The following is a 22780-nucleotide window of genomic DNA, read 5'->3' on the forward strand; positions in this document are numbered from 1 at the left end:
AACCCTGGGACGTGGTGGGTCGCTGCTCGGCTCGCAGGTGCGCGGCGTGTTCTGCATGTCCGGCCCGAAGCTGCCTAGGGGAAAGGGTGGAATGGGGTGCTCGGCGCTGCAGCGAGGGCGTTTTGCGACGGGCATCACGGAGGAAGGTGCAGAACCCTGCCCCGAGCTGGCTTTCCCGTGGGGAGCGTTCTGGCTGCTCCTGGGATTGTGCCGTGCGACTGGTTGAAGGTGGGCGCAAAATAAATCTGTTGGTTGCTTGCGGCTGAAATGGGGGAAGGAAGCCCTGTGAGCCCCTGGCTTTGGGAAGGCCCCTAGGGGAAATAATCTTACTTTTGAGAGGTGAACAGGCTCGTAGAGTCTTTGGAACAAATTGAATAGGAGTTAATGGGGAGACACCGAGTTTTAAGCAGTGAACAAACTGCCTGTAAGTATCTACGGATAGAAAAGTTTAGCTTGTATAATGCTGCGGTATAGTCACTGACCATCCTAATTTCTGCAGGGCTTCTTTACTAACACTATTTCTGATACCCCAACAGAAGTCCCACCCAGCAGGAGTGTGAGTGGGGAGCTTCTTTGTATTCCCTTTGTGCATTGGAAATGCAGTCTTGCAGTCAGCATTATGAAAAATGAGTTGGAAGGCTGCTTTTAATGAATGTGAAGTAGGCTTTTCTTTTTACTTCATGTTTAGGCAAAGAAAAATGTAAGAGGAAATGAATTCTTTCAGTAACCCAGAGTATTGCTTTCCTAAAAAGATTGAACCTTCTGCTCTTTATTTCTCAAGTTGCTTGTCTTAGGTTGCTTTACTGAACCGGGGTGTATTCTTTGAGCATATACATAATAATTCTTAGCACTGGGTGCAGGAGGTGGACTGAGTCAATAGAAGCTCAATAAAAGACTTGTGAAGGGGCTCAGAAATTAATCTGAGTTAAAGGCTCAAAGCAGATCGGTATTTAAAGAGAATGTTGCTGGTCTTGCATTTCTCTGCCATGTAATATGAACTTGTCTCCCTTTCATATATCATCATCAGAAGCGTAGCTGCAGTTCATGTGCTTACCAGTCTGCTTGCTCTTAGTCCAGGAGACTTGTTTCTGTATCTTGTAAATGCTTTTTCTTTGCTTTTAGTTAGCAGTGACCTTGGTAGCCTTGAGTAAGATATGCTTAGAATAAACAGTTGTATGTTATCCACGGGGATAAAAAATAGGTGTCTTGCTGCATGTTGACAGTGTCTCCCTTTTAAAAATAGTGTGATAAGTAGCAGAAGATGTGGAGAATTCCCTTACGTGTTTATTGTCTGAGTGCTGATCACCTTGTTTCCTTGCTGTCAAGGAGATTTCTGTGCTGTGGAATGCAGCTCTGGCTACTTCCTTTATGATAGTGCAGGTTAATAATAGTTCGTATTACATCCATGCAGCAAGACTGGAACTTATTTTGGCTTCTGGTAGTCCTCTGACAGGCAAGTGGTGGCCTGTTGTTTTGCACTCTGTTGGGCTGTATTTATTTTTCTAGAAACCAAGATGGAGAGGGGGCAGCAGCTGAATTCCTGCCTTTTGATTTCCTTCCTGTTAAACTGCTTCATTGGTTGCAGAGTTTGGGCTTTTTTCTTGTAGGTAAAGTTTAGTTTGTGCTTCCTGTGTGTGGTTTTCCTTATTGTCTTAACAAAGATGCTAGGGATGGCATGCATCTTGTGGTTTTTATCTTGCATGTCACTGTGCATGGTATAACTTGCTTGCTCCAGCTTGCTTGCTAAACGCACCTCAGGACTTGGCTAGATGCATGAATAAGCAGTTCTCTTACTTCTTCAGTGTCTCAGTACTGATGGATGGATGGTCCAGCTTAGGAAGGAGGTAGTGAGTCTGAAGCAGCGTTTTTAGGTGTTCTATCTCCAGTGCATATGTAGTTTTCTCTCTAAAACTGTTTAAGGAAGGAGCCTGGAAGAGGAGGCTTTTGGCTTATTGAGCTGTGTGTTCTGGGGCAGAGCATCTCTAGAAGAATAGCTTGTCTCAACTTGTTCTTTAGAAGTGCTTAAAGCACTGCCTGTGCTCTGAGTGAGTGCTTTCCTTCAGTACCCGGAGAAGAAAGTCGTGCGCATATGGAACCAAAATGCAAGCTGACAGTGAGGCGCAGTAGTTTGAGGGAGGAGGGTCAATCAGCCACTGCTTTCTCATCCAGCAGAGAAAGCTCATTTCATTGACACAAGCATATCTTTACATTCAGAGAAGCTCTCGGTTTTTTAGATGCCCCTTGTTTGTGTCCATCGCTGTTCCTCTCCGTCCCTCAGCAGACAGAAAAATGAAACTTGCCTAAGCTGGTGACAAAGAAATAATGGGATACCCAAATTTTGCCCTTTCATTGCACAGTTGTGTTTGTGCGCATCTTTGTAACAGCTTTTGTGTTTTGTCAGTAAACAGAAGTGTAGTGCTAAATGAAGTGTGTTAAATTCCCAATTAGTCGGTTTCTGGTGTACTATGGGCTTCTCACAGCATAGGAAATACACTAGTTTCTCTGAAGAACATAGCTGTCAGCCTGTGGAGTGGGCATCTAGAAGCTACAAAATCCTGTGTCTGCTTAAACAAGTCTGTACCCATACGCAGAGTTAAAACAGGTGTGCCTTTTCCTGCCAACTGCATAAGGCTGTCTTTTTCTTAAAGATCCTGTACATACAGACACCATGAAAGATGATCTGCTTGTGGTCTAGGTGGTCCCAGACCTGTTTTGTGTTGTGCAGGCAATAGCTTCCACTTAGATAGTTGTCTTAGTGTGTTTGTTTTGCCTCTCTAGTTTGTCCTGGTTTTCTGTGTAGATTAGATCTTTATGCAGTCCCTTTCATTGCTAGTCACGTCTCCTTTTAACCAGTTGCACCCCGTGGCTCTCCTGGAAGTGCTGAATGAATGCACTATGAAAGGGCTTGATGTAATACTCTGAAATGTACAGCTCTTTTGCTGTCTGAATTGTGACATTTGGGAGAAGTAAGTCTTGTCTTAGTTTGATATGGTCAAAATGCTCATCAAGGGAATAATCAGGACTAGGAAAGAGATGGAAGGGTAATGACTGGCCAGTAAGCTGCAAGTGGATCCAGTGTTCTTTTCGGAGAGCTCTTAAAAAATTGGTAAAGTCTAGAACTTTACATTGCATTAGAAAACTTTGTGGAGCAGAAGTTGATGTGGTTTGGGATTTACAAAGGTACCTATATAAGTTGCTGAAAACTTTGTCTCTCCTAGTTTGGAAAAGTGATATGTTTATGCTATATAGAATATGATTTCATAAACATCTAGATTTCATAAAATATACAGCATAAACAGTTGTAGATTACAGATTCTTTATCAGGGGTGAGAGCTTGCAGATTAGGTTTAATAGTAAGTTATGAGAAATAATGGAGCTCATTACTCGGTGTGTGGTGTGTAGGAGCTGACACAACCTGTCTGAGGATTGTGGCAGAGCTGTAGCTTCTGATAGACCATGTTCTCCTTCAGCACTGAGATCAGTTTTTGTCTTCTTGAAGTAGTCTTTTTTTTTTTGCCTGTGGTCCTCTTCTTGCACCTTACTTTTCCTTTGCTTAGAGGGAAGTTTTGGTACAGCTAGAAATAAGAAAGCAGTGTCCTAGCTATCAGAGCTGTGTAGGGGGGCTATGAATAGACAAGGATATGTTGTAAGTTACTAAATTTGAACTTACCCCTGGCTTCGAGGGCAAGGTTGAAAACCATGAGATCTGTCCAGACACACATGCCTGCAGCATCAATAGTGGGAAGCTGTGGTGTTAATCTGCTTGTGATGGTAACAGAAGGGTTATGGTCACTGTGTGAGCAGAGGCGAGATGCGCGTGGGTACCTCTTACTGACTGTGTAAGGTAATGACTCAAGACGCAGTGAGCACGGTTCTGTCCTGTTGTACAAGGATAATAAGCCAAATAGCCTCCTACACCTGAGGAATGCAGAGCTACAGTACAGTTACAGGGTGTGTCTAGATTTCCAGGAGCTTATAATTAGGAAGGCTCTGACTGGAGATGATTGCTGGTGTGGTGTTTAATCAATTAGATACAACTGTTAACAATATACCGTTAAGATGGTCAGTGAACTGGCTATGAATCCTTGTCTCTGCTCTGCAGGGGTGGGTATTTAAAGGACACTTAGGTATAGCCTGCCTGCTGTAAGGATCGGTGTACTCTGGAGAGAGCTGTGATCTGTTCCCAACCCTATCACTGACTTGTAGTGTGACTTTGGGTAGATTACTTGTTCCCTTCCCTCTGAAGTAGGGGAATTTGATATCAGTCCCTTTTCTTTAGCTTTTCAAGACGTGAGCGATGTGTGTTTAGATGCAAATGCAAGAGCTGCTATTTGCCTCGAGAATTTTGTCATAATTAATGGTGTATTTGTGTCTGAAGGAATCTGCACTTGTTTGGGAGGTGTAGCTTTTTATAGGCTTCAGACTCCTGAATTAGACTCAGTGTACTTTCAGAAAGTAACAACTTCCCATAAAAACAATTACAGCATAGCAGTGTGTGCCAAAGCAATAAGTAATTAACTGCAGGCTGATAACCTCCCTCATTTATACTTTGTATTCTACTTTTGAGTGTGAGGCCAGTGGGGAGCTCTGTTGGCTCCCTGCACAGAGCTTTATGCCGTGGAGCTGCGCATGAGACAGGGATTGGCTCCCTGTGCATCCGAGGGAGCTGGACAATGAGTTGTCTTGTGCTGCAGCTGCTGGAGTGACTCTGAGAGCATAGAGCTGCTCTGCAAACTTGGGGAGAGATGTTTGTCATGTTTAATTTCTGTTTGAAGTGCCATGTTTGGATTTAATCACTGCAGACAGAGCTTTAGCTCTGGTTAACCCGCAGTAAATAGTGCTGCTTAGAGCTGTTCCATACAGGTGTGGGGGACTTGTCTTTATAAGGGATGCTGTATGGTTAACACAGAGGGGTCACTTGGAACTAGTGGACTGTGTCTTCATGTGAACTTACCATAAACATAAGTAAAGGTATAACTTCAGCTTGCAGTAGGTGTTTAAGCATATGCTTCGAATATCTGCATGAATCTCATTAATCTATATACCTTGTGGTCATGCTCCAGTTTGATTTTAATATATTACTGTCCTTGTTGGTGGATGAAAGATCCACATGCGTGGGAAGTAACTTCAGTCACAGAATTCATGGAATTAGGCTGGAAAAGCCCTTTGAGATCATTAAGTCCAACTGTGCCCCTAGGACTTCACTTGTCAGAATTATTTATTTAATTCAAGTTACGCGTGTGCCTGCAACTTTTGAGCCCTGTAAAGGTTGCAGTGCGATGGCTTGTTCTGAGTGCTGTCCAGTGCATAAATAGCCAAAACCCTCCTCATTTTTGTCCTTGTCCTCGTCTCTTTCTTGGTAGCACAGATAATACAATGATAGGATGTTAGGTATAAATACAACTCCAGGTTCAAATATTGGCTCAATAGCCCAAATCTTTTTCCCCCACAAATAAGGGTTCCAAAACTGGAACTTTATTTTGGTTCTCCAGCTGCAAATATTTAATTCCCAGGAGCAGGCACAGAGCTCATTCTTGCAAAGAAGCGAGTGAGTGGCAGCCTAAGTCGGATCTACCTCAGTGTAATGGGAAGCAGCACGTACCCAGGACAGAATTCATTAGTGTATTGTGTTGGGGTGTATCAGCAGAGGAGGCAGCTTGTAATGAGGGGATGTGCTCTCTCACTAGGATCTTAATTGTCAGTGAATAATCTCTAGATCCATGGCCAGGGTAGAAAGAGACTCTAATTCCAGGCGTGTGGGCTGTGACTCTGCTCTTGCGTGGCCCCAGACATTGTCCAGAAAGAAGTAAATGGAGCCGTCAGTCCACAGCATTCACTTCGCACTGATGTATCTACGCCTAAAATAAAGCAGACTGCTTACTTTTAAAGTGTCCAAGCATTCTTTTCACTCTTGTGTTGAGTGTCAAGCCATTTATGGGGAAAATTGTTCGTGCTGGGTTTTAAACTAGCTGTTATTCGCCAAAAACAACTGCTAAGCCTTCTGAATTTTGATGGCAAGATGTATTTGTCCGCCGAGCAGCAGTCTATCAGTGCCTGTGCTGCTGTTGCAGTGATTAGAGAGTGAAGAAGTTCCACCTGCCCTTCAGAGGTGTTTATTTCAGCTGGCATTGGTAAACTGATTTATGCAGGGGTAGTTTTAAAGCAGCTTTTAGAGACTTGATGAACTTAGTTTAAGGAGGCTTGCGTCAGAGCAATGGGGCAGGACTCCTATAATTGAGTAGTTAGTTCTGTTGTAGATCAGAGCTCAAAACCCATGTCTTTTGGACATGCGGGGTAGGGAAAGACTGAAGAATGCACAAGGATAAACGGTGATGGCAACTTTCTCTTTTTAAAATGCAGTTTGTGCTGTGCCCTGCACAGTTGCAATACGGGTCAGCTGCAACCCAGGGAATGCAGCCGATGAAAATGTTTAGACAGGGGCTTGGAAATCTGGTATCAAAGGAACTGGTGGGGAGGTGTGTGATGGAGCTGGAAAAGGCCACAAGTGAAAGGACCACTTGAAAGGGTTGGTATGGCAACACACATAAAAAGAGTTGCAGAACAGATTAATTGAATAATACTTATTTTGAGGTTTACTGCTAGTTTATGGCCACAGAAGGAATGTATTGAGTACCTAGTCATCTGCGGTAGCCTGTTTGTGATGTTTGTGATACACTCTGGTGGTGTAGGTGGCTGCAACACTGATTGCAGGATTATAGTCCTTGTTTAGCTATAGCTAAGATAACAGCGATTGTGATCAAGGGTTGTAGGAAGGAGAGGAAGGCATAGAGACAGTTTCCTTTGGAAGTATGATGTTTGTCTGCCTTACTGCTGCCTGTCCAGCCTAGAGTTTCATTTTGGTCTCATTTACATGAAAGTGTAAAACTGTTGTGTTTGTGGTGGTATTCGTTAAATTATCTTGTGGTAGATGAGCTGCTTGCTTGGGTGGTAGCAAACTGCTGATGGTGAAAGTAACTCCCTTTCATTGAAAGAGGCTGTGTTGCCATGCACAGAAAATGTTTAGAAATACTTCTAGTATATTTCTGTAAGGTTAGAAATCTCCTTGTGTTTAAACTTGATCTGCCCTATATATGTGTTAGTGTAGACATGAGTAAGATACTTTTGACTGTACAGGCATCTGGAAGAAAGCCCATAGAGTCAGAAGCTGCTCAGTGTGTCTGACAGAGTACATGTTAGCATGTGGAAAAGAAGGAGAATAAATGGAGAGATGTGTACAAACACCAAAATTTATCTGTTGCCTGTTGGGAGCCTTTGTGTGTATGGTGTCTGAGGAGGACTTGGCTCTAGCTTCCTCATGCTAGAAGGTGTGGGGATGCATTCTAGAGATACATTCAACTGTGAGAAGTTTACGAAGCAAAAACTGACCCTGTCTATTCTTGGAACATTATCTCGTGATGGGTACTTGTCATTGAGAAGAGCAACTTGGTTGCCTGTAGGCTTGTGTTTCCTACACAGGGAAGTGTTTCAGCAGGGTGCTGGGATAAATGGCCTGTTGTGATAGCCTGTGCTCTGGGGAGCACGTGGCTGATGCTTCTGAGCCAAGAAACAACATGCATGATACCTAGGTGGTTATAGCTGCTGTGCAGATGAAATGGGAATGATGGCATGGGAGTCGTAAGGATTTTGGTAGCAATGTACCGAGTGCTGTCTTTTATAGCTGAACCTGTAAGGGGCAATTGGTCCTCTTTGCTTGTTGATATATTTAGCAGTGGAGGGTTGAGTGCGTGTTGTGCAATGTGTGTGTTGTATTAGCTCCCCTTATTTTTCCCTTATTTTTTTTAAATGTACATTTAGCATACTAGAACTGTCATTTCAGATAAATCCTCCAGCTGGTTTTGGGTGAAAGGAGAGTATAGTTTTAGTATCATTGGTTAGCAAGAATCTGTGTTAAAAGTGAGTGTTTTGGTATGTGTTTGAGCGTACAGTGATCTATATTGCATTACCCTGCGTTGCCCTTCTTGGGAGGGAGTGAACTTTTTGCATTCAAGCCTTCCTGTGCTTCTAATACTTGCAACTACAAAAGTACTTATTTCTTAGTAGTGACAACCTTAGAATGATCTCGCTTCAGCTAGGATGGTACCGTGCTGTTGGCTGGTTTCTTTGCCTGCCTCTGAATTGCAGGGACCGCCCGTAAATGCTTTGAGTAAGATCCATGTGGAAATTTCCAGTGTATAGATGTTGGGGAGGTGGTAGTGGGGAACCACCTCCTGCTGGCAGAGTATGCATCCGCACCTGACGGGGAGCTTTCAAGTTTAGAAGTGCATTATACAATGTGAAAACCAACCGTAGTGATTGAACACTGGAGAGATTCAGGAGTAACACTTCTTCCTGGGCTGGAGCGTATGGATAGGTCTAGTAAAGAGAACACAAGCCTACCCAGGTCATTAATCTGCAGTTTTGTTTTTATGTCTGACTTGCTAAGCCCAGATTTGTTGCAAACACTTGTCTGCCCTGTGTGATTGCAGCAAGGTTGTGTACTTAGCCAGATATTTAGCTTATAGCAGTCCACACTTCTCCTGCATGACATGTTTGTGAGCCAGGCTTTGTGCTTCCTGAAAAGGTAACTGGATCTGGTTGCTTGTGATCTGCAGCCGGATGCAATGCCATGTGTGCTGTTGATTATTACTCAACCTCTGTTGATTACTGTTTATAGTTTCAGTGTATGTGTGTGTGTTGATGGGTTATCTTCTAAAAATGAAATGGTGCCTGTGTACCTTCCTAGGAAATAACTTAAATATGTGGCCAGTAGTGCTCATTACCTGTTGCAGCCAGAACATAAGGGTGTTTTTTTAATCCAAATTATTGCAGAGAATGCTGTTTGGGTAAGGTTGAATCTCAGCATCTGGTGCCAACCACATGCTTCTATCTTCTGCGTTAGCAAAAGTGGGAGGACGTGCAACTGAGCCCTGGAGCTGTGACCCTGACTGCCCTTGAAATATGTGGGAGATGAATGAAATAAGCCCGTGAAAATCTCCATTGCAAGATGGTTTTGGCACTCCAGCCACTCCTGATGAACCACAGCGATGTAGGAAAGCTGGTGTCCTGAACTTGAGCTTGGTTCAAAGGAATCGATGGCACTTGCTCTTCAGACATACTCTGTCCTGCATCCTGCAGTGCCTAGTTTGCATTTCAAGACAGTAAAATGGCACACACTTTTAGGAATCCAGGCTGGAGCCTTTTGAACAGGAATGGGGACTGAGTCAAACACTTAAGTGCTGTAGTGCAGTACTCTGCAAATGCTGTGGTAGGTGTTCTGAGCATACTTAGATTTCCAGTTAGAAGTAGCAGAGTGAGTTACAACTTAGGGACTGAGTGGACTAGCCCTGAAGGACAGACAAAGCTTACTCATCGGTGTGTGGGGGAAGAAATTTGGCTGTGTAAAATGAGCAGGCATTGCTCCAGGGCAGGAATGCACTGTGACAGTTGTCAGTGCACTTCATCCCTGCTATCAGGCTCTGAGAATGTGTTCCAGAGCCTGATAATAATGAAAGGTCAAATGCTAATGGTTTAAATCCTTCTTAAACATCTGGAAGGAATCGAGACCATCTTTGCAGAGTTCTGACATTTACCTGTCTTTGCTTCCTCTGTTCAATGGTAACTTGAATGTTTTGTGTAGAGTCACTCATGACTAGTGAACCAGTCATGAGGTGAGTTCTCCCTTTGCCTGGTAAGGTCAGCTAACTAGCTGTCATTCAAGCTGGGCTGCAAACAAGTTCCCATGGTGGCTGGTTGCCAAAGTGGGAAGGGATTGTCTGGGGTGGCTTTCGGATGACTTGAAACTGGTTACAAACTTGTTTCTTGACCTCTTGCTTTTCTTTTTTTTCCCTGCTCTCCCTTTTTCACCTTTCAGCACAGAAAGACATCGGTCATGGCGGGTGATGCCATCTTGATCATGAGGGGCTTGACAAAGCTTAGTAAAGCAATCGTAGAAACCCAAGCAGGACAGCTTCGGCAGGTGTTCCTTGGGGGTGATGCAGTTACCATCGCAAAGACTCTCCAGGCTGCTGCTGAAGAACAGTTCAGTTCTGCCTTGGGGAAGATGCAGGTAAGCAAAGCTCTTTGTGCACAGTCTAGTCTGTTTTGCTTTTTGGTTTTGTTGTGAGGGTGGCTAGGACCTTGCATAGGGAACAAGAACCCAGTTCTGAAGTGCTGGATTGATAATCCAGGTGTTGCAACACTCTGGGAATTCTCCAGGATTTCAGTGGTGTGCAGTAGGTGCTTGGACAGGAATGGGAGGGGAATGTTGTTTCTATCACAGGGTGTTTAAGACATGCTGAAAATGAAAAGTGCTCTGTTCCCCTCACCTTGTCAAAGATCAAACTCTTGCTAAGGTGGGCCAGCAGCTTTGTTATTTAAAGTCTCCTTTAAAATCCAGTCATTGATTATCTCTCCTTTGATTAAGTGAATGAGCTCTTCTAGAGTCAGTTGGATTTATCTCGGTGCTGCTTCCTTTCTTGGCGGAGTTGGTGCAGAATGGTTCAGGTGTTCATCGCTTACAGCCCAGACTGGGTTTTTCAGAGCTGGATTTTCAAATAAGGAACTTAAAAGCCAAATGTTTTTTAAGCAACAGGGTCTATCACCAGGCATGGGGATGGATTTATAAGAGCTTCATGTTTGCTGTATAGCCCTCTTGAAAAAGTGGGCCTTGTCTGAGGATGTCTCTTAATCAAAAATGATCATCCTTTATCATCCTTTAGACAGTGTAGCTCATAATCATTTTTGAAACAGAAACCAAGTGAGGTTTTGATGTTTTCTATGCTATTAGTTTAGACTATCGCGGCTATCATGGTAGCCGGTAGCTTCAGACCTAGAATCTGGGCCTGTGTTTTCTTCCTTGTATTTAATAGAAATTCCCTAAGTGTGTTTGTGTATGGGGCTAATGCTTTGTCTTGCCTTTGTCCTTCTTTTTCACCTAGGAAGAGAGAGAGGGTGTCCTCCTGTTTCTGTGCAGAGGAGGGGCCCCACAACCAAACCCGCACAACACTTGCCTTGTGCTCTGTCGATGAGTTGCATGAGAAGCTGCTGCCAAAGTAGGGCTTGAGAAGAAATGTATAGTCTGAAGCTATGACACCCTCTGTTTTGAAGAGAGGGAAGCTTCTATGTCACTGCTTTTGATCTGTGGCAGGGTTTTGGCTGTCTCGCATGCTTAAAACTTAAGTATGGCAGTAGAGAGAACCACTTGCTTGTAATAATTAGTGTTGTGGCCACGGTCCCCATCTGTAAATAGATTTCCTCCCCCCCCCGTGCTGTCATGTTGAGGATCAGAATAGCATGAGACCTGCTGAATAACAGGAAAGACCATGGTCTGGTTTTCCTTTTCTGTAAGGAAAAGAAATGTAACTAGTGTTTAGGAAAGAGCTTAAAATATGCTGCCTCCTTGCCTCACCACAACAGGATTTAAGATCCTGTTGATTGGCTGTAATAGTCATCAGTTCTTCCATCAGCATCTGCCATACTGAGATGGGTAACTAGAATATGTCAAGAAACAAGTACATGGGAGACAGTGCTCTGCTGTTATGTGTTTGGTTGTGTTTATTTCCACACTGAAAAGTGGGAAATACCTGCACTTACTGGGGCAGTTCCTGCAGGCCAGGTCAGATCAGAAAACACTGTCAGGAGAAGCTAGCCTTGGTGGTTGCTGTGTCTGATGCTGCTATCCTTGCTTCAAGCACAGAATTCTGTTTATTTCTTTTGGGATGACAAGAAACCAAACCACAGTTTAGTGGTTGAATGATGAAATGTGTTTTGCAGTTGGCAATATTTTGGCTATGGAAAGCTGAGCTTACTTTGCCAATAAGTAGGCATCTGGTGTTGCTTTTGGTAGGTTTAGGCTGGTAAGTGCTGACCTTGCATGATTAGGGACAGGACAGCAGGAGGGAGCATAGTAGAAGTAAGAACTTAATATTATGAGGCATAGCTTTTTGTTGTCCCTCTTAAATATACCTTAAGCAATACTGCAGCTCCCATCTCCTGTTATTTCTGAGCAGTGTCTTGCTCCTAGTGAACTCCACAATTGGTGACCCTCCCTGCCAGTGTATGTAGAACAAGGTGTCTTCAGTTATGGGTGTTTGAGAAGCTATTGATGAATTTGTCCCATCAGTGGGGTTGAAAAGACTACCAGTGATCCCAGTGATTCAATGTCTTCCTTTTTCCTGTCTCTTACTGTGAATGCCTGCAGTGCCAGAACCTTTACAAATTACCTATTGTGGAGACATGACAGCCTAACTGCCCACCTCTGGGGACCACGGATGGGTAAGGAGCAGGTTTTAAGTTCTTAAAGTACTTCTGTAATTGTTTGCAGGAATTGGGCATACAGCAGGAGAACTTAACTGATCTCGATGAGAATTTTGGGAAAGACTATGACTTCTCAGCCCGAGACTCGGCAGATGCTCCAATGGACTTCTCCACTGCCTCCAGCAAGCCTCATGAACACAGCGGTGAAGGCCCTGCTTACTCTTACACTGCAAATGGACCTCTTAGAAGTGTTGGTGAGACTGGAGATTCTGGCATGGGTCAGAAGCCTTTCCCTCCCAAAATGGATGCAAGATTATTTGGAGGCTTTAGGGACCCTGGAAATCCTTTTGCTGCTGCTTTTGGACAAAATAGGGCTTTTCACCAAGACCATTCCTCTGTTGGTGGATTAACAGCTGAAGATATTGATAAAGCCAGACAGGCCAAAGCAGGTTCAGAGCAGAAACCCTACAAACAGATGGTATGTCTTTTTAAATTAAGGATTCTCAGTACTGCAGTTCCTGTACTGGATTGTACTTACTCACCTCTTCCTTTCTCTCACTTCTTCCTCTTCCACTGTTCCTCTTTGGGGATGTAAAAGAGTCAGTGCTCATTAACTCTGATCTCTGTGATTTTTTTATTCTGTCATTAGCTTTTCTTGCTCTCCTTTCAGACCTGCCACATCTATATCAGATCTTCTGATATAAGAGGATGTTTAAAAACCATGCACAGAGCTAGACTTTACTTTTATATTAAGGGGAGCTCTCCTTTCGTTCACTGGATGATGAAGACTCCATGTATTTATTGATATATGTTAACGTAATGAAGGGTTTGTATTTCATCCCAGTTTTTGGAGTGAAATGTTGAGCAGGTGGGTTCACCTGTAGCCTGCAAAGGTTTGAAGACTGACCTAAAGAGCCTGTCTTCTCCTTGAAAGGCCCTGTTCCCTTTAGCTAGCTGTTTTGCTGTGGCTGCGAAGAATGAATTGGGCCTAAGCTCCTCTCAGTGAAGGCTATGGTTTCCTGCCCTGTGTCTTGCTCTCCCGTCTACTAATGCTCAGGGCAACATTCCCCCCACCTCTACAAGGACTGTATCATAGCTCACAGTTGTTGCTTTGGTGCTTCCTGCCCTTGTGTGAGGCAGCACAGAGAGCCCACAGCAGAATTCGCAGTGGAGGTGCTTGCCATCTGCTCTGATCTTCTGCCTCCTTCGCCAGCCCCAGTATAAGATGGTACTGCAGGTTCACTCGCTCAGGATATTGCTCTGATGAATCTGTGTGCTGCTTCTGCTCCAGCTCTTATGCATAGGGAAATTGTCTACAGTACTAGACACCTGATAGCCTTCCATGAGCTTTAATTGCATGTGTGGAAGGGGGTTTGGGTTGGCACTGTGCCGCTTCTCCAAGTTCGAAGCGTAAGGGCTGCTGAGGTGAAAATAAAAATGAGGTTTCTAAATGTGCTTGTTATGCCTTTCACTTTCTGTGCTCTACTCCTCTGCTTAGTGTATGTTTTGGTTCATAGTGTGTGTTCTGCAGCGTGCTCACTTGAAAACCTCTCAACATAGGGCTCAGTGTTCACTTTCTGCAGCACGGAGTTGTTCAAGTGCTGTCGAAGTTGCGCTCTGAATTTGCAGGTCTCTGACCGAGTGCCCAGCTCATTTGTGTATTTCTTTGTTTTGCTCTCCTTTGCCTCCTTCCGCTGCAGCTCAGCGAGCGGGCCCGGGAGAGGAAGGTTCCCGTCACCAGGATCGGACGGCTCGCCAACTTCGGAGGTCAGTTTGCACACCCACGCTTGCAGTCACTGTGCTTGTACGTACCGGTTGATGACAGGCTATGATTAGTGCTCCTGCTGAAGCAGTGGTTGCTTCTATTTTCTAGGCAAGTTGCTGATGGGAAAGTGCTTTCCCACAAACAGCTGGTTAGCTCAGAGCTTGGTTTGGGCTTTTTCATTGCAATTCATTCCAATTCTTGGCCTTTAGTCAGAATGAAGTTATACTTTGAGTCCTGCTTTCTGTCACTCTTACAGCATATATCTAACTGTTATTGTGATAGTATGGCAACGAAAAGAGCTCCCTACCCGAACAGGCCTTTCAGCTTTATTCAGGAAGCTACCTGTAAACAGCAACTACAGAATTGGCATGGGGTTTCATTTGGCTGAGCACAGCAGGCTGATATTTTCCTGAAACTTAGTTTCTATATACCTGTTCTGGAGGGAGAGAAAAAAGAAGTCACTCTGAGTATAGGGCTGCAGATTTGAGAGTGCACACAGTAGAACTACACGTCTTCATGGTAACATATACTGCGCCGTGCTGTACCTCACTCTCTCCCTCTTACGAATTCTGCAGTCTGTACAAATATCCTGGTCCTGCATGTGTGACTTCATTTCATTGAGGAAAGCATCCTTTTGGTCCTTAGAGTGTGCTGCTGCTGACAAGCATAGGCAGCTGGAGCAACTGTTATTAAAAAATAATTGTTTCCCAACCTTGTCTTTGCTACTTCTCTGAACAGTGGTTAAATATAAACCATATCCTCGTGGTATTGATTTTTGAGGGCGGGGAGATTTGATTTACTTAGCCGTTGCTTATAACCCATTTTCTCCCAGGATGTAAAGTCTGAGCTTGAAAGATCAAGCTGAAACCTATGTAAAGAATTTATTTGCAGGCTGGCACTTAGGATGTTAAAAACCAGAAGTATCTTTAGTAATAATAACAGATGGTGCTTATCTAATATCTTATGTCCCAAGCCATCACAGGACTTAGAATGTTCCTGAGAAAAAGGGAACTATTGCAGTATTGCAGGTGGAAAAGATGATCACAGTTAGGCTTCCTTAGCACATCATTAGATGAGTAGTCTCTTGTTGTAGGTGGTTTTTTGGTTGAGTGGGGGTTTTTTTGGTGACCATAGTGTTTTGGGATAATAGTAGCCTATCTAGGTTGTGACAGTTGTACACTCTGTGAAGTAGCATGTTAGGCCCTCGTGGCTCTTGGGATTCTCTTCCACAAAGTTTGATAAAGAAGCACATGTGCAAAGTAGGCATCCTTGTGTTATGGATCCCAGAAGAAAGAAAACCAGTCAAATGTAATTCAGATCAACTGTTACACTAAAAACCAAAAACCCAACCCCTACTATTCTTCCTCTGTGTGGTTCTTGTCAGAGTAATACACACACTAGGAGGAGCTGAGGGCAGGGACTGATTCTGTGTAGTGCAGGAATAAACAAAGTGAGTTTTGCGATCACTAAACGTTCTAATGTTGGTCTCTCTAAGTTCACTGCAGGTGGTCTGGCTTCTCTCCTTGCTTAGTATTCCTGAAAAGGAAGCAGGATTCCAGATCTGTCTTTTGGAGTATCAAGGCATCACTTGAAAACTCACTTGACTCCTTTGTTTTTAAGCTCCAGTAGCACGCAGATCTCTGTTCTAATGGAGCCTTGACTTTTGTGGCAAGTGTCACAACACTTCTCGCTGTCACCTTCCAAATTTATCCGTGGCTGTTGCTGACAGCTGGTGGATGTGAAGTGGCAGATGACCAAACCTTCTGTAAACCCTGAGCTCCAGTGCTGTTGCTGTATGCTCCAGCTCTTGGCATGCAGGGCTGTTACACGAGGAAATGCTGACTCATGCGTCAAGGGGAAATATAACTGCCTACCTGTCTTCTGCTAACCTCAGGTTACAAAGCAAAACAAATCCTCACCAAACCAAAACCACAAAGGGAAAGTAAGAAAGGGCTTGTTTTTAAGCAGCATCCCCAATAATGTGTGTCATCGTGTTTTTTGGTCTTGCCCTTCTCTTCCCCATCTCTGTTTTGTATGATTGAAATTGCTGACAAGACAGCTCTTGCTTTCAGACTGCTTTTGGGGGGTTGTTGTGTTGCAAAAATAATGTCCAAAGTCTCTAGTCTCTGCAATCCTGTTAGCACTTACTGCTTATCTTTCCCTCTGAATTCCTCCTTGCAATGGCAAGGAGAAATAGTTTTGTCAGAACATACTGGCTAACAAACAAAGAATATGGCTTACAGGTAGGGTTCTTTTCCAGTTTAAGAAATCCCTTGGTAGTATTTTGGTAGGCTGAGCAATGTTAAAGAAGGTTTCTGAGGTTGTGATGAGCCTGAGCAGCATGGGCAGCTCCACATGGGGAAGACTACCTGTAAGGAACGCTTCTTAGCAGTCAGGTCTTACTCCACATCGGTACGAGCTTTTAAACAGCCTCTAGAGCTGCATGGAAGGAGGGTGTCTCTTTATAGTGAGCTGCAGCTCCTGCTTGCTGTTTGCTCCAAGTTTACAATGTTTTTTCCAACCTGCACATAGCTTTGAGAGAGCCAGTGTAGGTATGAAACCCTGTTGGCTAATTTGAGTGTGTGGTTCCTGACTGGCTCTCATCTGACGAGCAATGTTCTTTACAAACTGCATCTTTAAACCAAGAAACATTAGCTGGTGGCAAGAGCTGTGGTGTACCGTTTGCTTCTACCTGGTTTTGATTCCTTGGAAGTTGTTGGTGAGCTTTGGCTTATGGTGGAGTGTTTTCCTCTTAGATTGTGAGCAGGGGGAGGCTGTACTTGTGCGTCTCTCCTAGCTACTGCCTGTCCTCACTGTCAGTCCCTTCTGGGTGTTCTTAGGAGTGATGCAAGAGACAACATCTACAGTTTTTAGAAGCATCTGCGGGCTGAAGAGTGATAAAGGGAGTCTCATAAGGGTGCAAGAGGCAGTTTCCAATGGAGATGAAGATTTTTGCTTTTCCAAGATCCAACCCAACTTACTGTATATATAACTTTGCTTGGAAAAGGCAAAATAAGCTTAAATTGTAAGTGTTTCATAGCTTGGGCGTAGCTGAGTTGGAAGCTCCCTGTGCCTGCACAGTGTGTGTGTTCTCTTGTGCATTTTCTCTTGCCTTTTCAACATAGGTCAGAAACAAGGTGGAGGATGCTCTGATTCTATGAGGGAGCGTAGCTTAGAGGAAGTAAGATTTTTGTGCACTTTTGTTCTTGTTTCTTGTGTGCTTTGGGGTATCATCTTCATTTGAAGGCCTCAGAAGACCACTGTATAATGGTTGATGTGGATTTATCCCTTATCCCCTTCATGCCATTCAAACCTGCATGTGATTCTGACTTTTCATGGTGGGATAAATCCCACTTTTTTTCTTTACTTCCATGCGAGAGCAACAATACTTTAGACTGGGAGAAGATGGAGGTGTTGAGTAGGTCAAAAGCAGAGTTCATGTAACTGTTCCTGGGGTTCAGGTAGCTGAATTCCCATGCTATTGGCATGATCCCATTTACACTTTTGTCTTTGCTTGTTCTTTTGCAGTACCCCTTTAATGTTAGAGGGAATGTTGATCTCTCAGCTGCGGTGTCAGGACACAGTGGTAGGTGGTGGACAAATGAGTAATGGGAGGCAGGAATACTTGGACTGCAGTTTTCCTGGCTTCCCCCCTCTTCTGGGAGTAAAGCACATCTTGCTGGGAAGACTGGAGATAATTTTCTCCAATGCTTGCATGTAATTCTGAGCTAATGTTTCTCTGTAATGAGCACGAAATCCTTTCCTGAATTTCTTTGTCCTTTGTATGTGTTTTTATATGCCGCTTGCAGCAGCAGGCGTGACTGCTGGGGGTTGTATTTGTGGTACTAAATAGCCTTGATTTTTATTTGTTTTATTTGATTTCCTTCTTCTCCGGGTTGGAATTGGTAAAACAGGTTTTTCTGCAGCGTTGGTGTGGTTTTTTTGTTTCATGCTTATTTTGTAGCCTGATGGGTCATTGGTTCCACCCAAACAGTTCTTGATCCTCTCTTTATTTCCATTCTCCCTTCCTTGCGTCATCTGGCTTTTCTAAGCAGTTCCTGTCTCCCTTAATCATATTTCTGGTTTGGAAGTTTATTATTTTAATGAGATAATAAAATCCTTTTGCAATGAAGAACATTCAGGAAGCCTGTAGTAGAGGCTAGATCTAATGGGAGTGTAGCAATTGCACAAAAATAAAGCTAGCCTTGAGGTATGGTTTTAAAGTACATACAGGACAACTACAGGATTCAGCTGTCACCTGAATGTGGCTTTCTTCTGGTGAGCATTTCGTGCCCAGAAAGCTACTGGACGCTGACAGCCAGCTATCTGCAGCTTGCAGAATGTTCTGTGTGTTGCTTGCAGTGCTTGACGTGACTGAAACGAGGGCACAGGCTGCTCCAGGGAAGAGTCTCACCCACCGCTGTGCTTGGCAGGCTAAGCACAGTGATAACAGCCCATTCAGTCTCCCGTTTGTTTTGTTGTGGCAGTTGCTGAGCAAGAAGATTCTTCCTGAGCAAAAGTGATTCCAGACCATCTCTAGATGGACTCGGTTTGAAGTGTAACGGCTGCTGGAGATGCCTGGAAAATGTCTGAAGAGGCACCCTGCTGGTACAAAAGCAAGTGGCATTTTCCAGGCCTGAAATAATCTGCCTGCATAGAGTGTGAATACAGGAGTGTGACTTTCTAGAGGTGCTCTGGGATGCTGTCTTCCAAGGCGCTGAACTGTGGCTGTTCAGTGATGCTGAAAATTGTCCCAAAATGATAAGTCTTGGAGGAAATACTCATCTTGCAGACAAGGAAAATGAAAGATGTCGGAAATGACTTGTGCAAGGTCAATAGACTGGCGGCCTAGAGGAGAGTGCGTTTCTACAACCCTGCAGGTGCTTTGGAGAGATGGCTCCTGGTCACAAATGAATGGCATTTGGTGGGTTGACCTTGGTTGGCAACTAGGAACCATGCAGCCTCTAACTTGTTTTGTCCCACACAGTCTGGAATAGGAAGAGCAAAAGCAAGAAGACTTGGAGTTGAGATGAAGATAGCTAAATAGGGGAAGCAGAGTTCCATGTGCATGCAAAGCAGCAAGAGAAATTTATTTACTGCACCATATCAGCAGCCAGATGCTCAGCTGCTTCCTGGGAAGCAGAGCCTCAGCATTTGTAGCGGCTGCTTGGGAAGACAAACATCTTAACCCCAAATGTGTTTCTCCCTTCATCCTCCTTTCTTCAGGCTTTTACTGCTGAGCCTGATGTTAGAATTGTAGAACTGTAGAATGGTTTGGGTTGGAAGGGACATTAAAGCTCACCCAGTTCCAACCCCCTGCCACAGGCACCTTCCACTAGAGCAGGTTGCTCCAAGCCCTGTCCAACCTGGCCTTGAACACTTCCAGGGATGGGGCAGCCACAGCTTCTCTGGGCACCCTGTGCCAGTGTCTCATGACCCTCATAGTAAAGATTTTCTTCCTTGCATCTAACCTAAATCTCCCTTGTTTAACTCTGAAGGGCATGCATGTCCCTTTGATCAGTTTGGGCCAGCTGTCCTGGCCATGTTCCCTTCCAGCCTACTCATTGCAGAGGTAGAGTGGGGAAAAAGCCCTGACACTGTGCAAACACTGTTCAGCAACAGCTACGACATGGGTGCCTTATCAACACTTGTAGTTACAAATCCAACACAGAGCATGGTGCAGGCTGCTGTGAAGAAAATGAACTCCTATCTCAGCCAGACCCAATATTTGTCTTCAGATAACGTGTGCCTAAACCACAGCCTTTCTGATGGGTGGGTGTGTAAAAAAAGGGCTGGAAAACAAATCTGGTGCCGTTTCAGGAAAGGGGTGTTGTGGCTCCGAAACCTCCTGTCTTGAAGTTGCTTTCTGAACCCTAGAGCCTTCATCTGGTCTGTAAGAAGAGGAAAGGTGAAGTTTTCCACATTAGGTTTTGGTGTGTGAGCTGTTTGTGCTCCCAGTGCCACAGTGAATGAAATTCAGGTTGGTAAAGGAGAAGGTATTAAGTTCCTGAAGTTCAGAGTTTGACTGATCCCTAGTACTGATGTTGGTGGGTGCAGTGTTACCTTTTTCTCAGGGATAGGAGGTTGCATATGCAGCCGACTTCATTTTTTGCAGCCTTAACATGTAAGAAGCAGCAGACACCCAAGATGCGCTTGGCCATGCACAGTCTCAAGACTATTATCTACCCTCCTGGACCATATTTAGAGCAGGGCTGTGTACACCCTGAAGTGTTTCCAAGTAGTAGGAATGCTGCACTGCATTTTCATGTAATGCCCTGAGCTAAATATCCTCCTGCACACGGTGATGGTAGTTTGAAGATGCTTAAAGTCTGTTTAACTTCAGATGTTTAGACCTTAGCGGCTGTTTAGCCGTAGACTTGTTCATGCTTCACTTTAGTTGAAACAGTTGTTGGCTAATGATGGGAGTTCATTTCCTAGGACCCGTTTGAAGAGAAACGCTTGTTCCAGTGTAGTCTGCAGTATAGCTTAGTTCAGATGCTCAACGGTGTATGTCCATGAGAGGGGAGGTGTGAGATGCGTTTGTTTGGAGTCTGATCTTGCCTACGCTGGTGTAAACCACAAGCTGCTTTGGAGCATGCCAGAACTTCTCCAGGTTTATTCTGGAAGACAGAGTAAAATCTGGCTGGTTGGTCTTTGGTTTGCTTTGAAGTGGTTTGTGTGTGAATAATGAAGAGAGATTAGAAACCTCCGTTATTTCGCTCTTAGGTGCAGGCAGTAAATCTCAGTAGCAATCATAAAGGCTTTGGAAGCAGATGTATTTAATTTGAACCAATTACTGCCAGCCCAGTTCAGTCTGACTCTGATAATGACCAAGCTGGGTTTTGATGGGGAGCATTGTTTTGGAGGTGGTGCAAGTGGGATGAAGGCCAACAGAAGTGCTCCACAAATGGTATTCAGTCCAGAAAGCCACATTTTGGTGATGAGGTCCTATCTCCATTGGCTTCCTGTCTGACTTGGTGCTTTCTGCTTCAGGTTAGTGTCTTGCATGTGGGATCTGGTTGGAGATCATTGTGTAACAGTGTTTTAATAGACTTCATGCTGTGTTGGAAAAGTGTCTTTGTTTCTTTCCCTTGGCGTCTAGGGATGTTTTTCTCCCTCTGTTCAGCTAATAAAATCTCTGGATTTCTGGTGCAAAAGACTTGCTTAGTGGTCATGCATGTCTTGGTACTCGTGAAGAGTCTGCACAAGGTAACTAGTCGCAGCAGACTTCCTTAGGCTTAAATCTGGCAGTTTCAGCACTGCATCTCCATAGGAAAATGTGCAGAAAATTCATAAAGCTTGTTATTTTATTATTAGTTTTTTTCAGGGCATTTTACTGTAAGTATTGTAATGTTAAAATCGTAGCATACTGGGATAGTTATATTTTTCTCTGGATGTAGACCTCTGTTATGTTCTATGTTCTTCAACATTCATGTGTAATGGAGAATGGAAGGTTGTTTGACAAGGGCAGTCTTTGTTTTTTGATCTGAAACATCTCTGTAAGGGAATGGGACTGGCCCTGGAAGCAGTCCTTGGGAAGGCTTTGTAATACCACCCATGCTTTACCTCATGTTGGATTCTTTGGTCTAGTGCCTGTAGCCTGCAAGGCTGCAGATGGGGCTGTTCCTGAAGCAGATATACCGTGCAAGTTTGACCTCTTTGGTAGAGGTGGGGTTGTTATTACCTGGTGAGAGGGAGATAAAACTCAGTGCAAGGTAAGGTTCAGCTGGTCTGTGCCCAGGCCTCTCACTTGAGGCTACAACTGTGTGCACGCGTTTCCTCCTGCACACATGCGTAGAACACCAGGTTTTGGTGAGCTCTGCTTCTTTCATGGTGCTGACTGTGTCCCCTGGTTGTTCCATCTGAGAAGCCCTCAAGTAGGGCTTGGAGTGCTTGGAAAACATGCACCCCCAGTACTGCTGGCAGGGTGGAAGCAAGGCATGGCAGGATGCACCATTGCCGAGGAGATAGAATCGTAGAATAGTTAGGGTTGGAAAGGACCTTAAGATCATCAAGTTCCAACCCCCCTGCCATGTGCAGGGACACCTCACACTAACCTATGCCACTCAAGGCTCTGTCCAAACCAGCCTTGAACGCTGCCAGGGATGGAGCATTCACAACTTCCCTGGGCAACCCATTCCAGTGCCTCACCACCCTAACAGGAAAGAACTTCTTCCTTATATCCAATCTAAACTTCCCCTGTTTAAGTTTTAACCCGTTACCCCTTGTCCTATCACTACAGTCCCTAATGAAGAGTCCCTCCCCAGCATCCCTGTAGGCCCCCTTCAGATACTGGAAGGCTGCTATGAGGTCTCCACACAGCCTTCTCTTCTCCAGGCTGAACAGCCCCAACTTCCTCAGCCTATCTTCATACAGGAGGTGCTCCAGTCCCCTGATCATCCTCATGGCCCTCCTCTGGTGCACAATGTGCAGATGTGCAGGAGCACCAACTGTTCTGGTTGCCTCATGTCATTTATTATCCAGAAAAATAAATATTTTGAAACTGGGAAGGCAGTGAGACCTTTGGTAGTACAGATTACCTCCTGGTTGTATCTGTGCCTCCTTCAGTCTGTGGTCAGATTAGGGGAGGCAGATAATGCTGCTTTTGTAGTCTTATCTTTTGTAGCTTTATCTGTGGCTGTGAAACAACACCCTGCAGGGGTGATAGTGCACGTGGGATGCTGGTGTTTGGTCTCACAGTCTCACTGTTGCTCTGCAGTGTTACTCTCCAGCCCAGCCCCTTGGAATTGCAGGTTACAG

At 44.5% G+C, this 22780-nt stretch overlaps 1 protein-coding gene across 1 annotated transcript in view; it reads left to right on the forward strand.

Annotated features, from left to right (window-relative positions):
* Positions 1–9851: 9851 nt before the first annotated feature.
* COQ8A (coenzyme Q8A) overlaps positions 9852–22780 on the forward strand; it is a 29921-nt gene continuing 16992 nt past the window's right edge. The window contains exons 1-3 of the mRNA XM_057400037.1: positions 9852–10066; positions 12323–12733; positions 13956–14022. Coding sequence (XP_057256020.1) covers positions 9890–10066; positions 12323–12733; positions 13956–14022 — 655 coding nt within the window. The 5' untranslated portion in view covers positions 9852–9889. The remainder of the gene's footprint in view (positions 10067–12322; positions 12734–13955; positions 14023–22780) is intronic.

Source organism: Pezoporus wallicus, unplaced genomic scaffold (genome assembly GCF_028554395.1).
Source record: "Pezoporus wallicus isolate ANWC-B61680 ecotype Strahan unplaced genomic scaffold, APGP_CSIRO_Pwel_v1 contig_7339, whole genome shotgun sequence".
Classification (NCBI taxonomy): domain Eukaryota; kingdom Metazoa; phylum Chordata; class Aves; order Psittaciformes; family Psittacidae; genus Pezoporus; species Pezoporus wallicus.